Here is a 19,783-nt window from a genome sequence, read left to right as displayed (position 1 = left end):
TTTGTGAAAAAGAAAGAGACGCTCTTTTAATAATTTACTCTTTAAAACTCAAACGTGTACATCGAATCTTACGAAGTTTATCGTTGCACATCAAACCAGGTTTGGGAAAGTTACTTTATAAAAGTATCTAGTTACAGTTACAGTTTTTTCGCTACAAATGTAACTAGTTACAGTTACAAATTATCAATTCTGAAAATTAACGCGTTACAGTTACAGTTACTCAAAAAGTAACGAATCCTTACTTTGCACTTACTTTCTCGCAATGAAAATAAAAATATCAAACCTGCATTTGAATTGTAAAGCGTTGATAAAGACGTTTATGCGTAAATGCGAGGCCTAATACAATCTGCGGAGGTTTAAAATGCATATAAAGTAACTATTAATGTAACTGAGTTAAGTTACAGTTACAGATGGAGAGAAAGTAACGAAGTTAAGTTAGAGTTAGCAAAAAAAAAGTAACTGCAACTGTAACTTCGTTACAAGTAACGAATCACTTACTTCCCAACCCTGTATCAGATTGTTTTTAAGAGAACTTGGCAACTTGTTGCCGATGAAGATATATAATGTTCAAGAATAAAGGGCGCGCTTTGTATTCTCTAGTTTTATAAAAGCTGTATCTCATTTTTTCGTATCAACCAACTTGTTGCAAGATAGATTTGCCATTGAGATAGACCTTATCGGACGGGAGGCAGACGGACGGGGAAAGAAGCACACAGCGACGAAACGTGCACGTTTCCAATATGGAATTAGTGTTGTATATTTTACAAAGTAAATAGAATATAAACAATCTAAAGTCGTCTAAAACACAATAGTACGAATTTCGTGGTAAATCATTTCGTGTGTCGTAAAGATAGACGATATATCATCAACAGGGCGACTCCTTTCGTTTTCCTCCACTTCGCGCGAATGACTCGTGAGCCGAAATAACGAGGAGCGGCATATGGGGGCGATTTAAACCGGCTGACCGTAAACTCATCGTCACCCGACCGAGTATGAACGGCGACCCAACCAGCCAACGGGTGACGATAAAACTGATTCGATGGCGTCACGTGGAGGCTGCGATGACACTCGCGAAACAATACTCTTCTCGTGTACCTCGATAATTTCTTAGATCATCTCTTCATTATCATATCGTCACAATCATCATCATCTTCGGGGTCCGTCGATCGTTAATCGACACAGACTAGCATCGCGTTGTCTTCTATCTCTTCTTGTTCTCTTCTTCTTTCGTCTGTCGGGAAGAGGGCTGGGTCTCGGATGGTGTGTGATGCACGCGTTCGTGATGAGCGAGGTGTACAACGGGTACAGTAGTAATAGACAACTTACAGACATTACGTTCGGCCGTTACGTTTACGCTACGTGGTGACTCGTCTACTATGACTAGGTTTACGCTCGACGTTCCTTTCGCGGCGCTCGCGTCTCGCGGTCTCCCCTCGTTGGCATCGTAAGTTCCTCCACCGCGGAGACCTACGTGCGTCGCTTGCGACGGACGTCAAGTGTAAATCTAAACTACGATGTTTCTTTCAGTCTCTCGCGGATAAATTAAAACTGACACTGACGACAACGACGAATGGTCGCGTTACTTTCTTTTTACTTGGACTTGTACGGTAACGTTCTTCGTGGAGAAGCGGAAGATGGTGCGTTTCGATTGTCGCGATGGGTGCACGAATCGAATTTACGAGAATGACTGGAAGACAAGGGAAAATGTTTCGGAGGTCGCATATTGCTCGCTTCGATATGCATGTACAGGTGTCTCACGCCCAGAGGCACGTGCAATTGTCGGAGAACGCGAAGGTGTCTCGGTCGATCGTAAATTTCTTCGCGGTCGTTGGTAATCGTTGGTCGCTTCGTAATAGAATAAGATGGCAGTTACCGTTAGAATTTTATAATTTTAATTACAGTCGTCGCGCGTATGCGTCGTAGTTTTATTATAACAATTAGAAGACTGTATGCAGGGTACGTGCGGTTCTCGCGCGCTTTTGGCAAATCGGAGGCGAATACCCGCGTACAGAGATCGTCGCGTGGAGGGAAGAAATCCGAGGTGGGTGCGGATCGCGCGTATCAGCGCCGCCACTTTAACTAGCTAGGATTATTACACGGTGGAATAAAACGTGGCAGTTTACACGGATCGTCATCGTCGAAACGCTCCGCGGACCCGCGGGGGCTTGGCCCGCGTTCCACTTCTTTTTCCGCCACGATATGGAACAGACAACAACGTAGAGCTCGAGCCGCTCCGCTCAAGTACTCGCTCGAGCACCCGAACGACGCGATGCTTAAAACTTGGCGGTCCCACCGTAGAGGAACCAATAAACGGTAGCTTATAGACTCTTTGTCTCTCGTTAAACTTAACTTTGTTACGATCAATCGCGGCGCGTTTGCGATCGTTCGCCTAATCGTAGCCCTAATACACTTAAGCCGAGAAATAATCTTGACGTCGGAAACGCCCGAGCTCGTCGAAAACGCTGATCTCGCCGGAAACGCTGATGGCAGTTTGTGGAGCACGTGGTCGAGCTGACGGACGCGTTCTCGTCGACGTAGGCCAGGAGTAGGACGAAAGAGTACGTGGAATTATTATCACTTGAATGGCTGACAATCGGACGCGAGGCGCCAATTCGCATTAACAAAACGACGGACCGCGATTTACATAAATTCTCGCGCGATTCTTCCTTACTTTATATAATCTCCTATCTCTTCTCTCGCCTAGTTTACTTTTAACTCTCTCCTCTTCCCGTTCACCCTACGACGGGGTTCCCGCGTGCGCATCGGAGGCTTTTACACGTATTTACACCGCGATTACGAAGTCACGGAGGTTTCGTTGGCTGTTGTGACCGCGATCGAAGTCGCACTCGGCCTCGCTTAGCTCAAACGCGTCGGAGAACCCCGAGGGTGGGTCCAGCTTGGGGACGAACAGGTTTCCTGATCCGTCACGCTCCTGGTCCCGATTGGCACAGGGATTGCCCGACTGGTGCTTGGGATGGCCAGGCCCGGAGATTGGCCCGAAGTTGGCACGGGCCTCCTCGCTGGTATGACGCGCCAGCTGTAACATCCTGAACGCAAACGGACCTTACTACCTTGCAAGCTCTGGGCCACATTTGGTTTGGAGTTTAGCAGATGCATTCAGACGATGTGTATTTCATTATCGGCTTTTAAGTGCTTTGGTCGATCAATGATCAATTCAAGTATCATATATTTTAAATTTCAATTCTAAATTTCTGCTAGTCAATGTGTTAAACGTAACATCGTTTCTTATTATAAGCTTCGATGTCCGGACGAACAATTATACTCGACCGGAGGGTAGGCTTACTTGGGTCTTCCCCTTCCAGGAAACGATTTTCTCTCAAAAATCGGTGAGGGTTCTGTAGACGTGCTAGATTCTGGTCCATGGTACAGGAAGTCTGCAAGCAAACGATTCCCCTTCCTCTTACTCCTAATTCGCCGGATGTAAACGATCGATCACAAGTGCTCTCGCGATCTCGCGGCGGGCACTTGGTCGTGGATCTACTTTGCGCGATGCAGGCGATTCATGCGACAAGACGGTAATCAAGGAAGCGTATATCGCATACGCGTACGTGCATCGAACAAAATTGCGTTCGGGAAAACAAACAAATCGACGATAGTACGAAAGTGCTCGCAGAAGCTAGAAACGGTGGAAGACGCGGGCTTCGCGGAAACGCAAATCGAAGCGTAGCGCAGGATTTTCGGGTACGGAAGTAAAAGTTGCGGGGCTGAATCTCCAGCGAGAACGCGCCGAAAAAAAGAATGAAAAAAATCGGAGCCTTCGCTCCTAGTCCAAGAAGCTGCCTTCTAGCCTACTGCTACACTCCTGAGGAGAAGAGAGACAGAAAGAGAGAAAGAGAGAGAGACACATAGAAAAAAGAAAAAAGAAGAGAGAGAGAGAGAGAGAGAGACAGAAAGAGGTGAAAATATTGCATACTGTGGACGCGCGAGTCGGCCGCAGATGCCGAGTGGTGCGAATCGACGAGGTGATTGGAAGACTCGGTTCGGCTGCTGGTCCCGACTTCCGTGTCGCTGTCCGAGCCCAGGGTGTCGTACTCCTCCGACTCGGACTTGCCCTGACTGACCTTGTGCGCTTTGTGCAACGGCGCAGAGGACGAACGGCCTCCGCGCACCTTAGTGTACCGGTTGCAATCCGACTGCAATCAGACGGAATTGGTTTTTCCATGAGATGGTACACCGCGTATCGCGCATCCGCCGCATCCCCGATCCCGTCGGCGGTCTCTCTCGACCGGATCGCACGAGAAGCGACCTCAAGATTAGAGCAGAATCGTCGAGAATCGTGACTACGCGGGCCTCCGCCTGACCGGGTCAATAATTTATCTCCTCGGTCGATTGCTACACGTGTTCGAGGAACGAATCGCGGAAAGCTCGAGAGCGAAGGATGCTCGCTAGTCAAGCGGACAATCCGCGGGCAGTTGAGAATTAAAATAAATCGAGCGTTTTCTCTTCCAACAATTAATTTCCACCTTAAATCCAATATGGTCGCATTTATGCATTGACGCTCACAAAAGTTAACTTGTCTTATTATTTTCATTGTGGTCAACTTTTTACAGAAACCAAAACGTTATTCATCGGAATAAGCTCTGTCGAGACATTAATACACTTTCTTTATTAACGATAAAAAATGAATAAGTTAACCGTGTTTCTGTAACCTTTTTATTTATTAATTATTTCGAAATAATAGACGAGAAAGAGAGAGTATTTTGTTTTCTTCAATCTACTAATAGTGGAGGGAAAGAATAACGAACTTTGTCACCATCTTCTACGGAAACTCTATTCTACATACTTTGCCGAACTGGGAGTCGCGGGAGCGATGAATCATGAGAGAGTTTTACGCTACAGCTAATAAAGCTACGACGAGACTCGACGACAGATGCAAATGTGTGAGTGGCGAACAGCGTTCGGTAGGTCTAGTCTGCTCTAATCAATACTTAAACTCTTTGACTTTCGCGAGCCGCCTCAGGACAGTTGCGAAACGAAGCGAGACGATGGGGACCAGCAGTCGCAATGATGTAACGCGCAATGATACTCACTGGATCGGCGTCACGATTTCGCCGTTTAAAAACAAGAGGATCAGAGAAGTCCGCGGTTATTCCGAATTGACAGAAAAGGCTAGGAGGGTATGCAAATTAAAGTTCATAACAATATCGCACTGTCGTCCTGATCGCGCGCGAGATAAGAAATTGGAAAAACTCACATCGAGCATGCGAGTGCGAGTGACCTGAGTATTCGCACAGGGAATCGCTAAGGGTTCCGATTTGCGTCGCGGGGGGGTAAGATGATTCTCGGTGCATTCGATCGGGGGTGCGCATGCAGTTATTGCAGGTGTAACGAAGCCGGAAATGTATGAGAGTGAATGATAAAAGCAGTGACAGATCACCATGCTCGCGCGCGCTTCTTCCCGCACGTTTGACGCCGCTGTCTCATTGAACTTGTGTTCTTCTCGTATCGTTGCAGATTCCCAAATCAGTATCGCGATCTCATTATAATAATAGAATTGTGACTTTTGTTATTTGTAATGGACTTTTTGTAATTTATATTATAATCGATGGAGAATATTATAAATAATAAAAAGTCCAGTTGCCGAAGATAAAGAAAGAGTAGAAAAAATTTTATAGGAATTCAAGAACGAGAAGAATGTCTTTAAATCAAGTTTAGTAGAATATAGAATACAGAAACAATAGAAATATTATATGTGATTGCTATTTCGCCTAAATTGCGCGAAATATTATCTTTAGTCGTAAGAGAGAAGTTAGGAGAACAAATTGCGAAGCAAGAATTGGAGATGAGACAGAATGTTACGCGGCCACGCGGAAATTGCACACGGAAACGTGCGGCGAGAAGACGGCAATTCTAATGATAGATCGGCGGACGATACCTCTCGTAACTGAAGGGTATCGGCAGCGGAGAGACGAGGGTCGTGATAGACAAAGGTCTGAAGAGGCGCGGCAGAATTGCAGCGGCTGTCGCCTCCTGCAGGAACGCTTTCCTCCAGCTGGAACGTGGCGTACGGGTAGATATCTTCCGAATATTCTACAAGCATGTTCAATGGCGATTCGTTAATGGTGGCTTCCGGGCCGCAGTCGTTTGCTCCTCGCGCGATCTCGATTTCTCCGCAGAGACAGGGAGAGAGAAAGAGGCGGGTGGAAAAGAGAGAAAGAGAGAGAGAGAGAGAGAGAGAGAAAGAAAAAAAGGAGTCCTATCCACGTGTGTTGTCTTCAGTATATCACTGTTGATTTCTCACGAAAAGAGTGGATCCGATCTTACTGGCGAGACTAGTCTGCTTATCTTACCTGGTATTTTCTCGAGCGTGGCCATCTCATGGATCGGCGAGCGTAGCGGCTTACGCACGGTGGCGTAATACTGCTCGCGTTGCTCCATGTTCTGCTTATTGTCTAGGGCGGCCGCGGTTTGCGCGTCGTGCAGGCTCCCGATGTCGCCCATAAACGGACCTGCAATTAGTACTTGAAATTTGAACTGTAGCTTCTTAGATATATTTTCAAGAGAAGTACACACGATTTTAATGATTAATTAACAATAACGTTTTTTATATACGTTTAAACGACAAATTTTTGCTGAAAACGAAAAAAAAATAAAAATTTCTGTCTATTTGCGAAAAGTTAAGTTTTGTTAATAATTATGTGTACTTCTCTGACAAATTTAATGTAGATTATGAAAACATTTTGTATTTTGTATTTTGCCGTGCGATTAATTTTTTTCTAAGTCAACGACAGTTTCGCAAGAATGATATTGCAAATGTATATTAGTTTAATTACTTCAACATTTAATCATATTTTATACTTATTCGTCATACTATTTAAAAAGATTCTTTTACTATTTATGATCTTTTAAAAGTTTATATACTTATGTGACGGACTAACGTTTGCGGAAGCAGTAGAAGACAGCTCCGGCTGCAGCGATGACCGCGAATGAACTTAGCACCAAAGGTACGATGAGCTTCAGATCCGAGTACACAGAGGTGTGCTGGGGAATGTAATGATCGATCTCGATGGCGGACACGGTCGTGCTAATGTGTGGCTGCAACGTCGTTATCTTGTACTCGGCTACCGACGAGCCGGCATTGTTGTGGGCCCTTATGCGGATGTCATAAGTGGTCCCCGGTTGCAGTTCGCTCAGAGTATACGTCTTTTGCACCTGCACAATACACAAGTCGCGTACAGTTCACCGTAGTGTCGTAAACATTATAAATCGTCTTTAGAAAAATTGGTATCAATATTTAAAATAACGCTAATATTACAATACATTATGCTCGAAACACCTGCCTTGTAAATGAATAAAGATTTTGACAATAATATACGTAAAGAAATCGTCTCATTTCTCCCGCCATTTTATTTTTCAATTGATCTTGTAGTCGATTTGGATGCCATTTTTCCGTAGCGAATATCGAAGCGTAAATAATTTTCGAATTGCAAGGAGATAATTATGTTAAAATTGTATCTCTCTAATTTTACGCAAAGGTTTTAATTCGAATTCTTGCTAATTAAAAATTTAATGTACCAGAAAAAGATATATAATATTAAAGGTTGAGAGCCGCAACATACTCGCTTTATTGTTGCTACGGAAAAATGAACTCTTAAAAGATTGATGATAAATTAGCGAAAAAAATCCGATGTTACTTTAAATAATTTTGACAACACTTTCAAAAGACGAATAACTTTTTCGGTTTATCGCATATCTGACGAAGTAAAATCCGTATCGCGGATACCTCTATATTATTCGAGACCAGCGTCCAGATGCCCTCGCCACTCTTTTTGTATTCCAGCTCGAAGAAAGTTATAGGACACCCTCCGTCGTTCCACGTGCTGAGATGCAGCGTGATCCACGAAACGTTGACCGTGACGAACTTGTCGCTAGTCCCGGGCGAATCGTCCGGCTTGGAGCCCTTCGTGGTCGCCTTGACGATCTCGCTGGGTCTGCCCATGCCGATGCGATTGTACGCCGTCAGGTACATCTGATAGTCGTTGCCGCACCAGAGCCGCGACAGGACGAAGCTACTCACTTTGTGCGACACCTTGAACTCCTCCCACTCGCCGGATTCGCGTTTGTAATGTAAGATGTAGCCGCGGATCGGCGAACCGCCGTCGTCGCCGTTCTTCCACTGCACGTTGATCGAATTGCTGCTGGTACTGGTCGCGTGTAATAACGGCGCCGCAGGTGGGACTGAAAAGGACGAGCTTTGATTTATGGATCGCTCCCTCTGCGATACTGTACATTGCAAGCCTCTTCCCATCGGGAAAAGCTCATTTATATCTCTATTAATCTCTATACACTAGTATATTAATATTTGATTTTTCAAATAAAATTAATTTTATTTACCTCGCAGCTAATTCAATTCCATTCGGTTGATTAATTTTACGTAATCAATTTTGCAACAGTTTATTTAGACAATTAAATAGAGCACTGTATTCCCACAATAATAAGTCTCGCGTGATTGTTTTACAAAAATGAGAATTGCGTTTACCCTGTATAGTCAAACGATGAGTTATTTGATCGGAGCCATGGCGATTCTCCACGAAGCAAGTGTAATTTCCGCTATCCTCCCTATGAAGCTCACTGATCTGCAAGGATCCATCGGGATGGAGGGACACCCTCGCGGATGGCTTGACCATCTGACCCCATTGCTTCCAGATAACCGAAGGCTCGGGCTTGCCCACGCTTTGACAGGGTAGCGTCACATCTTGCTTCCACGGTACGACAAGCGTGGTGCCAAACGAATATATGGCGGCGCGAACTGTAATGCAGTAAACCGAGCGAATCCTTATCGAGTACACGCGATAATTGTAGTTACCTAAGTTTAGCTTTTATCAAACGTGCGGAGCAAACTCGGAGAAAGTGTTCCCTGCCGGCGAGGATTTTAAGTGGCGAAGAGTTTGCGGAGACTTCTCGGGGGCCGAAGGGAAAGTAAAAAGCCGCGCGTCTGATTAGCAAATGTGAGACGCTCGGTATCCCGTTACTGGTCGACTGTATGTAGACAATTCATTTGGACCGAGAAACGGATGTTTATACGATGGTGGAGCGAACGGCGCTTCGCGAAACGTAACTTTCGCAACTAGTCCAATTTGTGCGCCGAAAGGCAACTCCTGGAACTCCAAGTTTCGCGACTGGAGCAAAGTTGCATATTTTCGATGTACCAACTGCCATGTTACGAACTACTATCGCGCTCTCGTACAATCTTCCGGATATCGGAAGCACATCCGGTACAAGAGCAACACATGGAGGCTCTCGTATAAATAAAGATAAACAGAATATTTCAGAACCGTCTTTTTAGTAGTCAAAGTTTTAGACTAACTTGAAACAAGAGATGGCCCCCTTACCTTCGCTGGAAGGTGAGACCGTGATGGACGGGGTTTGCGGACCCTCGCCGACCGAGGTGACCGCCGCGATCGTGAATTCGTACTGGCTCCTCTTGTGCAGGTCCTCGGCCTGATAGCTGGTCTGGTACGGCTGCAGGGCTCTCCTATGCCACTTGCCCTCCGGCCCCAGCCCGCGGATGTGAACGTTGTAGGAGGTGATGTTACCGTTGCTCTTCAGGGGCGGCAGCCAGGAGACAATGATGGACGTGGCGGAGCTGACCACCGCCTTGACGGCGGCCGGCATCTCCGGCAGGTCCTCCTCGGTCACGCAATAGAGGGGCGATGAGGTGACGCCGTCGCCGGTTCTCGTGTACGCCAGGACTTGGATCGAATAATTGGTGTACTTCTCCAGGCTGTGGAGCACCACTGTCAGCGCGGTGGTGATCTTCATCTCCGGTTTGACGGACTCCGTCAGCGCGTCCGTGTTCTCCCACATGACCTTGTAGCCTTTCAGGATCCCGTTCAGGCTGGAGTCGGGCGGAGATTCCCAGGAGACTTGCAAGGACATCGACGAGAGCGCGGTGCAACGCACATCCTGAGGAGGACTGCTTGGAACTGAAATATTTCAAAGTCTTGTTTTCTAAATCTTGCGAAACAGTTCATCGTCTTTTGCATTGCAAATATCTACTGCCAAAAGAGATTGAGATTGATAAATTAATGTTTGTCCGTATGCTAATTTTGGCGTAAAACTATGACATCGCGCTGAATTGAATATACTTTTACGATTGCAATAATCTGAGAAATATGAACGGCACGGCTCATAAAACTCGTATTGCATTTAAAACGTCGATATTCGTCGCATATTCGAGAACGACGTCGCTATACACGCGGAATATTTCAAGAAGGGGTTCAGGTGGAAAGTTTTTAAAGAGGCACCGCGAGTCGCGGGGACGGTTTGCCCCTCGCGATCGAAAATACCGGAGTGCACTTGCGAGTTTCGTCGGGTTTCGGCATCCGGCGGCGGGGGATAGGATTAAAGAAGTTATTTGCGAGCGCGGGTGCCGCGTCTGAATTTATTATTTACCCCGGCAAGTTGTGCAGCCGCGGCCGCATGCGGTCGGTATTCATGGCGGAATTCGTGATAGGCTCGCGAGAAGGCGCGAATATTATTCTCTTCATGAATTTTTGAGGCTTCTCGGGTCGAGTCCCGGCGCGAAAATAGACGTCTAGACGAGAGCTTCGCTCGCCCGCGCTGGCGAACACGCGCCGATCGATCGCACCGGCTATGTTGATTTCAGTTCGCGTCCGGTGCGCATATTTTTGTCCTTTCGTCGCGGACTGCACGATACTTAAGTGCGTCACTCTGACGAAATTAATTCCTCGCCGTGACATCGATAAATAATATCGAACATGTCGACCGAAGACGTCCGTTTCCTTTTCACAGTCGCGCGCTTACCGTCCTCGAGTGTCGATGCCACAACTTCCTGCGTCATGGGACCGGGTCCGAGGGCGTTGAACGCTTGAACGACCACGCTGTAGCGCGTGAACTTCTTCAAGTTCGTCAAGTGATGCTGGCGTCCGGGCATGGACGTTCTTGCCAAACCCAGGGCGACGCTCGCCGTCGAGATCCGTCTTTCCACGGTTTTATACGTGTACTGCTCCGCCCCCAGCCTGAATTTCGCGAGACTGTTCGTTACACCTGGCTCGTGTGATTAATTAGTTTGTCGAAAGGGTGTCAAGTGTCTCCCTTTAACCCCAAACTTTCGGCAAACTTTCGGAGGTAAACTCAGTACTAGATTACTGTGTGAAAAATGTAAAGGTAATATGGATTTATGTACATTGCACACTTGGCGGAAAGTAACAAGATAAACTTGAAATGGAATCGCAATGAAAAATATCAGGGCGAACTGTACGAATTTAAGAATGTAAAACTACTTAACGTCGTCGTTCAAATAATAATTGTTCCAAAAAACACGAGTTGTAAAATAATAAATAAATGAAGAAAACTGTACATATTAATCAGACATAGACAAAAATGTAATAATGGAGACAAATATCCGTTCGTTTCTAAAAAAAAAGAGATGTTACCGGCGTGCATAGCGTTAATATCGACAGTTTGAAAAAACAATCAGAACATTGAAATGACATCTATCAATTTAGTAAAAATAGATGAAGACAAAAGATAATACAAAATAATAATCAGCTACACTTTAATCCGAACCTAGTTTAAAAACTCAAATACAAACGTAAACGCCATTTAGGTCCTGGCCAGTTGAAGGTAGCCAATTAAATTATAATTTGTATAAAATAAAATTGATCAAGCTTCTAATCGACCATGACTAGCGATGTGTTTTTAACACAGAAAATTTATTGCGAAAAATATTACCTCAGCCGAGGTTTGAACCTGGACCTCCCTACACTCTAGGCGAGCGTCTCACCAATTCGACCACCGAGGCATATGATAATATTTTATTGTGTTATTGCGACAATTTTATACTTTTATTGCGACAAATATTATCATATGCCTCGGTGGTCGAATTGGTGAGACGCCCGGCTAAAGTGTAGGGAGGTCCAGGTTCAAACTCTGACTGGGGTAATATTTTTCGCAATAAATTTTCCGTGTTAAAAACACATCGCCAGTCATGGTCGATTAGAAGCTTAGTTATTGTTAGTCATTTGCTGGCGTCAAATAATTCTTGATGTTAAAATAAAATTAATATAAAATAATAATTATAATGTATTAATTATTAATTAAAGCGTTATTCAACTATTAACCAGCTTATCAAGATAATGTTGCAAGTTACTCTAAAATGTAAAAAATAAGGATAATGCTTAATGACGCGCGCGTAATGTATTGTTCTGGTAAATGGAAAAAAAAATAGAGAGGTAGTGCATAAATTACATTATCGAATTTATATCGATTTAGCGGATAATAACCCACTAGGGAGAAAAAAAAATGATAGCGACGAATTTAACTAGTTCGCAGCAAAAACGCTACAATAAAAGCACCCCGGTACGATGTAACAAAACGTAGCCGTAAAAAAGCCTACAGTTTTTCGAGGATTTGTCAGCGTTGCCCCAGGCGGATAAATAACTGACCCCGAGATAGCTCGTCGTTTATTAATGGCGCGTGAATTCTACGGTATCAGCTCTGTGAGCTAAAATACAGGAAGTCGGAGGCCTGTGTGCGCGCGAATACGTGCGCGCGCGTGTGTGTGCGTTGGGCGGAGGGGACGAGTGAGGAAACAAACCCCTATCTGTCGGGGTGCGTCGTTAAAATAACGGCGGTGTTTTCGGTCGTTACCTGTGTTCCTTGTAACCGACATGATAACCGAGTATCTCGCCGTTCCATAAATCATGATCGGGCGGATCCCAGGTGACGTTGAACTCGGTCGAGCTGATGGGGTCTACTTTGAGATTTCGCGGCGGACCGCCCGGCTTCTCCCCCTCGGTTGTCGTCTCCAAGATCTGAAAAGCCCGTGAAACCCTCTTTTGAATTCTTTGGCGAGCTCGTTCACTTTCACCGCTTTCATTACGTCTTCTTTTTTTCTCCCCTCCCTTCCGCTTAATTGCCGCGGAACTTTTCAACTGTTTCGCAATTTTCACCCGTGGCGGATTTGAATGATAAAAAGGACGATCGTGGAATAAAGACGAATTAAATTCCTTTGTAAAACTGACACAGGCTTAGGAGATGTTTGAAAAGTACACAGAATGCGGCACAAAAGCCGGATGTCAGCCGTCACGTCGGTGTTTAAGGAAACATGTGATACGTATGTCGCGAGGTTGCGGAGAATCTGCGGGGGCAGAATTCGGCTGGATGCGCCCCGATATTTCACTTCGCGGCATCGCGGGTGTTACGCAAACCGCATGTTTAAACGCGCGAGCGAATTCTTTCCCGTGGTAGAAAAAAAAAGAGGCGCGAGGAGTCGATGTGCCCGAGAGGGCAGCGCGGAGCGCAATTTGAATCCAGGCCAACGATGCGGCCGGCACATCCGTCGAGGGGCGACGGGGGAGAGGGTTCGTTTCGGGGTGGATGGCCCCCTTTTTTTCACGCGCGCGGGAATATCGACCGGGCTCGGTTCCCGCCGCACACAACGATGTTCCGATTGTTTTAATTCTCGGGGGGGAAAAGGGGATGACGAGCGGCCGGCGAGGAAACGATCGTCCGGACCAGAGTGCAATTTGACTTGTAAATGTTCGGCCTGGCCCCGATACCTACGTCGCTCGCTTGACTCCGACCCAGTTCGTTGTCCGCGTACATCCGGAACTGGTAAGTGACCGCAGGACGCAAACCGCTCACGTGGCCGCGAGCACGTGTCCCCGGTACCGTCGTGTGGAACGTGTGGTCGTGCCATACTTCTGCAAAATTGATTTAATCCCCGGGTCAACGATCAGAAACGTCGATCGGACGTGGCTGCTGCTGTAGTCACGCCGATCCACGGCGGGCTGACATTTATCAGCTCCGATTTTTAATATTCCGCATTATTAATAAATTCCGGGAATTAATATATATTCCCGTTATTTATAATTTGCGATAAAGAATCCAGGGCGAAATACCTAATTGCGTCAGAATTTTACTAACTTATTTTTAATATCCGTAATAAATGTATCAATTTTATCAAGTATTCCTCCCCAGTTTATATTAATATTTTCCTAAATGTAACATCAAACAGTACAATATAGTGTAATATAGAATCGTAGACGTTTTATTACACTAGTTGCTACAATTAAGCTTACCTGATTCGGTTTTGTACTCGATTATGTACTGGGTGATCGGACTGTTCCCGTCTTGACTGGTCGTCCAGCCCAGATTAATGTGACGACTGCCCTTCTCGATCACATGAAGATTTCGTGGGAAATCTGGAGGCTCTACATATTAATACAACATTGTGGAATCTGCCTTCAAGCGGATATTACAATTTTTCAACGCTTACATAATTCACAACACTTCGCTAAATATATCTTTAATTAATATAAAACATGATTCACACTTTTTAGACGTTTTTCTAAGTAATGCCCTGGCGAAAATAATATGTTTATAAGCAGTTTGTTTAAATGTTGAGTCAACGTTTTATTTGAGTCTTAAAACATTCATTGAATTGTTTGTATAATTTTAAACATGGAGTTGTTTATGACGTGTTCGCGGTTACAAGCGTTCAAATTGCGTTTAATGATACAATGTTAAACGTTTCCATTATAGTTTTCTAAGTGTTTGTAAAATGTTATTGTCAGTAAAGAATTAACCAAGTGTTTACAACGTACTTCGAAACGGTGTGACCGTCAATAAAACTCTTCATAAACAATGTAACTATCGATAAAACTCTTCGTAAATAAATATAAACATCGTCTCTCACTTAGAATTTTTGCCAGGGCGATTTGTTAATCGACAATTATTTTCTTTGGTACCATATTACGCATTTATTACGGACGACGCACACACTAAACTTTTTTTTACTTGCGTGCTGTGTGCATCATCCACAGACGGTCTGGCCAAACTTTCTTTTTCAAGTGTACGTTACATTCTGCATCCGAGGGAACATGCTGCTTTTACAGCCGGGATATTAATAAAAACACGACTGACACAATTTCAACATTTAATATGCAATTTTAAATAGCGCCAGTCCGATTTTCGACCCCTATTAAAGCGTTTCACTGCGTGAAATTAGAGTTCGCAATTAGTTGGAAATTTTCGCCTAATTCCGGGGCGACACGTCAGCGCGCACCCCCGTCCAATGGAATAATTTTCAGTTATGGCACGATTGTCGCATACCCGCATTATGCATATTTCACGGGTTATCCGACGCAATACGTCCCGCTCGAAGCGTATCTCATTTTGGAGAACATACAGAGAGCGCGAGCCGCCGGCTCATCTGTCTCGCTGCGCGCGTACTTGCGCGGACGTACATTAAATTAAATGGACGCGCGTTGTCGAGTGCCTGTATACATTACGATAATTACATCCAGCGGAATAGCGTTACGCACAAACAACCGACCGACTGACGCCCCGAAGGCATCATCGCGATAACTCGCTTCGCAATAATTTCACGGACTTCATTGACTATCTTCTACCTCCGACAGAGAGAACAAACGATTACGAAACGCCGATGTTAATATTATTATTTTATTCCCTCTTACCGATGTAAAAGTTATTAAATTACGTCCCCCTGGCTACCAATTAATTCTACGTCTCTGCAGTCGGTGTTAATGATTATCGAAAGAGCTTTCTAAATAGTAATTTATCGGGTTTCCTCGTACCTTGAATATAAAGATGAACCGTCATCTCGTCGCGGCCGTAAGCGTTGGACGCGATGCAAAAGTACCTTCCGCTGTCCTCGCGACTAGTGCTAACGAAACCAAGGACGCTGACGACACCGTCGGTGGTGTTGTCCTCCTTCAGAGTGTAACGATAGTCGGGAAGCTTAGGATCCAACTGGGAGCCTGCTTTCTTCCAGACTATCTTCAAAGGATGGTCGCCCTTCGCCTCGCAACGCAACGAGGCGTTCGAGCCCAGCCTCGCGGTCTGATTGCGATGCTTTTCCACGAAATGTGCGGGAACTGTACCGAAAACAGAATCAGAACAGAACCGTATTTTCGATGCAAGAGGTAGTTAAAATATATTATTATTTTTAAAACAAAATCATACAATATTTAAACTGTACATTCGTATTTAAACTATAAACTAAACTAAAAAATTGTGTTTGGTGAAATTTAGTTATTAAGTTTACTTTAAGCGATATCGGGTTTCAGAGACTACGTACTCTTAATTTTGTATGTCATAGTGTTCGATAAATGTAGGTATTCTGAAAATATTTCTCGTATGGCACAGCATATACATTTATAAATAATATTCTATTCTGAACACGAATTGTAGGTCACCTAAAGTGAGATTTATAAGCATTAGTAAGGAAAAGCAGATCTGACTAGCTTGACATAAATAGTTAAAAATTCATTGAGATTTGAATATTTAAATTATTTCGTACTCTCTAAAGTTTTTGGAGTGAAAATAGAACCATGGAGTGAAACGTTCACTCTATTGGAGCAAATCTTTACTCTATTAGAATGAATATTTACTCCAATAGAGCGAATATTTCACTCTATGGCTCTATTTTCACTCCAAAAACTTTAGAGAGTATATTGTTAAATTACTTATTTCATTATAAATTATAATTTAGGTAACAAATGTACATTGATGTACACGAATATCCAGACAGCACAGCTGTCTAAAAAGCGTGAATATATTCATTATGAAATATATTTTGCGATTATGCGATTTAATTTCTATACATAAATAACCGCACCACTCATTGACGTGGCACGTATTTATTCTGAAATAATTGTACATTTAAGAGAATCCACTTGGGAAAATTTACTTCAAATAAAATTCAAGTTTTTAAAAGTAATTTTTTAAACGTAAGAGTTTACTTTTAGAGTAATTTTGAACACTTAAGTAATTATTAGACAGCCAAGCCTGTCAAAGTTCCCGTTAGAGGGCCGCGCGGTATAGCACTTTCTCGTAAGAAGAAAATTGCACGCGGTATTATCAATTATATCGCACACTTTTCACAATTCTTCAAGTTTTCTTTTAAATTCTTAAAGTGAGTTTTAAGTTTACCTTAAATCAAAGTCTAAAGTGTCCAAATTTGCTTTTCATATTTCTTATTTTTCTAAAGTAAAATGTTAAGGTTCTCTACGGTATATTTTCCCAAGGGAAGAAATTGAATGTGACAGAAGATATTATTAATTTTATTATTAATTTAATTTTAAAAAGTAGAATATCACACTTTGTAAGATCCGAATAACGCGACAATTTCATCAAAAAATGTATTCTTAATGTCTGAATAGGATAAAGTAGATCAAATTGATTACACGAGCCAATCGTCACTGATAATAATATCTCAAATTTCTACGAGATCCAATTAGAGTTAATCATCAATTACTGCAAGAGACTGATCCATCCAAGAAAGAAAATATGAAAGAGAGATATTTTATCTCATGTAGCTTTAGCGCTATTTTCTGCAACTGTAGATACTAATAGGGGATTTAACGCGAAAAAAAAGTATTTTCCTCATTATTACATTTTTTTTACGAGTACATTAGATCATAAAAAATAGATGTTACAAAGAGATCATTGAATAACTTTTATATTTACACTATTATAACAAATGAGCAACAATTTCACTCAATTAACCCCCTCTGAAACATTTTTTGATAAGAGACCGTAACCCCGTAAAAAATTATAAATAAAGCGTACTTGAATACATAACCAGAGTATATAATTTTAAACAAATGCTTTTAATAAGATTGTAGTTTCCGAAACTTTGCGGTGAGGGGTGAGAAAAACCTGATAACTATTTAAGTATACTTATAATTTAAAAATAAGTTACGTAATGTTATTAGAAAATTTCGAACGTAATCGAATAAAATTGAGGACGCGAAAGATGAAATTAGATACGACGTACCGTTGACGGTGAGATAAACGACTTTACTGAGCCCGGCGCCGATGCCGTTCACAGCCTCGCACAGATAGAAGCCCTCGTGATCCTCCTGGACCCGGCCGAACACTAGTGAACCGTTGGAGTGTATCCTCAGGTCCTGCATGTGCTCGTGGCTGGCTATGTCGTGATAATTGCCGGGTTTCTTGCCGCTGCCGCGTCGCCATGTGACCAACGGCGGCGGGAACCCGTCGGCGTGACAATGCAAACTCAGTCGGGGCATTCCCTCCGACGCACGGGCGTCCTGCGGCTCCACCACCCACCGTGGCGGCACTGACCCACAATGCGCGATCATTAATCGATTGTCACGGATCCCCGATACGCGACAGCTACCGCAACGACGCGGCCCGGCAGACCCGACGTTTACAAAAATACGGATGATAATAGTTATAAAAATTTCGCTTCGATTTTTATCGTCGAAGGACAAACACTTTGATCCGTCGATCGAATTGTTGTCAAGGTGAGACAAATTAGCGGGAAGTTTACGCGTAAATTTTGATCTTTGAGGAAATCGCACGTGAAGCAATTAATGTAAAAATGTGCTTCCTGCGTCGCTATTAGATTTTTAATTTTCATGACGTAATATTTTACCGAGGACATTGAATTGACGCGGGAACGCTCTCCCGGACCTCGTCGCGCGTTTCTCTATCTAAGCTTATTGCGTTGAGGCAGGAGCGAAAAGTTCCTGGGGAGAGGATTGGCCTACTGCAACTTCCTACTTCAGCTGCCGCGAAAGTAAAGAGAAATAGGATTTGAAGGTGCGCGAGGGAGAGGACTGGAGTGTCCTCTCGGGACTGCGGGACAAACGGCGCGAAACTTTCGTTGATAAAAATTACGAATTGTTCGCCAAATGTATTGGCAGGTTGCTTCCTCTTAGTCCGCCTTTCTCGTCGGTTTCTCCGTCTCCGTTGCGCGACGAAGAGACAGACGGAAGAGAGACGCGGAGGAGGAGGGACAGGCTGGCAAAAATAAGGGTAGAAAAGTGCGCGGGGAAACGGGGGGTGCCAAACGTGCGATGGAGAGACTCTTCCATCGGCGACAAATGGTAAAATAATGCCGGCGATAAACACCGTGATGACCACAGAGAACAGAGGCGGTACACGTGATACGATAAATCGGTGCTGTGCGAGTTCAATACCACATACGAATGTGCACGATCAATTGTTGCGTACAAATATGCACAAGGTGCGCAAAATGCGCGTCCCGCCCGAGCCGAACGTTTGCGCGCCGAATTACTCGCGCATTCATTTGCATAATGCGCCGCGCATTTATGCGCTCGCGAGAGCGTATTGTCGTTCAATCGTGATTAATAATCGAAGGGTCGAGCGGATGAAGGATGCACGTATCGCTGCGAAAATCCATACCGTTATACACGAGCAAATTTGTTATTTCCCACCGAATGACCGTGGCAGTCTACAGGTTGGATAACAAAATCGACAAAGTGGTAGCAATAATGGAGACGTAAACTTATCGCTGCAATTTATTTTACCGGGAGAAATAACAGAGTCTCTCTACGGAGAGACGCTGTATTTTTAAAATTGCATTTGAGAGCTGGAGCTTAAAGCCTCCTTCTTCTTAATTTAAATACTTTGACTGCGGCATCCGATTGCCTATTAATTCAAATCCGATAAATGCGATCCTTCGATACTTCATTCCCCTCGATTCAGTAACGATTTCGCATCGGGAATCGATTATTCCGGCGAACGTTCGGATCAAACGAGACCGAATTCGTCTCGGTGCGAGGCGGGGTGGATAGGCGGCATACGAATTTTCGGCGAGGGTGAGAGCGGAGGGGGGGGGGGGAGAAAGGAAAGAGGACGAGAGGAGGAAACGAAACACGAGGTGCGAGCGTCACATCGGGAAGTCGGTGCCAAGGGATTAGTGGCGCTCGGGACCAAGAGAGAAAAATAAACTGAAAAACGTGTCAGTGCAGATATGCGTGTGCTGGGTGAAGTGAAC

General features: G+C 44.2%; 1 protein-coding gene across 5 annotated transcripts in view; it reads right to left on the bottom strand.

Annotated features, from left to right (window-relative positions):
• Window positions 1–736: 736 nt before the first annotated feature.
• LOC105568877 (Down syndrome cell adhesion molecule-like protein Dscam2) overlaps window positions 737–19,783 on the bottom strand; it is a 179,948-nt gene continuing 160,901 nt past the window's right edge. For 2 of the 5 annotated variants that reach the window (XM_012024883.1, XM_012024884.1), the window contains exons 12-26: window positions 17,792–18,097; window positions 15,588–15,887; window positions 14,070–14,201; window positions 13,552–13,691; window positions 12,637–12,800; window positions 10,789–11,003; window positions 9,354–9,947; window positions 8,501–8,770; window positions 7,745–8,199; window positions 6,900–7,173; window positions 6,312–6,482; window positions 5,897–6,051; window positions 3,935–4,154; window positions 3,305–3,395; window positions 737–3,047 (exon numbers count right to left, since the gene is read on the bottom strand). In XM_012024883.1, the coding sequence (XP_011880273.1) occupies window positions 2,783–3,047; window positions 3,305–3,395; window positions 3,935–4,154; window positions 5,897–6,051; window positions 6,312–6,482; window positions 6,900–7,173; window positions 7,745–8,199; window positions 8,501–8,770; window positions 9,354–9,947; window positions 10,789–11,003; window positions 12,637–12,800; window positions 13,552–13,691; window positions 14,070–14,201; window positions 15,588–15,887; window positions 17,792–18,097 (3,752 nt within the window). In that variant the 3' untranslated portion in view covers window positions 737–2,782. The remainder of the gene's footprint in view (window positions 3,048–3,304; window positions 3,396–3,934; window positions 4,155–5,896; window positions 6,052–6,311; window positions 6,483–6,899; window positions 7,174–7,744; window positions 8,200–8,500; window positions 8,771–9,353; window positions 9,948–10,788; window positions 11,004–12,636; window positions 12,801–13,551; window positions 13,692–14,069; window positions 14,202–15,587; window positions 15,888–17,791; window positions 18,098–19,783) is intronic. The other 3 variants (XM_012024885.1, XM_012024886.1, XM_012024888.1) reach the window with 3 other exon arrangements.

The sequence above is a fragment of the Vollenhovia emeryi genome, unplaced genomic scaffold (assembly GCF_000949405.1).
Source record: "Vollenhovia emeryi isolate VEMERY1.0 unplaced genomic scaffold, V.emery_V1.0 DF939127.1, whole genome shotgun sequence".
Taxonomy (NCBI): Eukaryota; Metazoa; Arthropoda; class Insecta; order Hymenoptera; family Formicidae; genus Vollenhovia; species Vollenhovia emeryi.
This window is presented reverse-complemented; position numbering and strand designations above follow the sequence as displayed.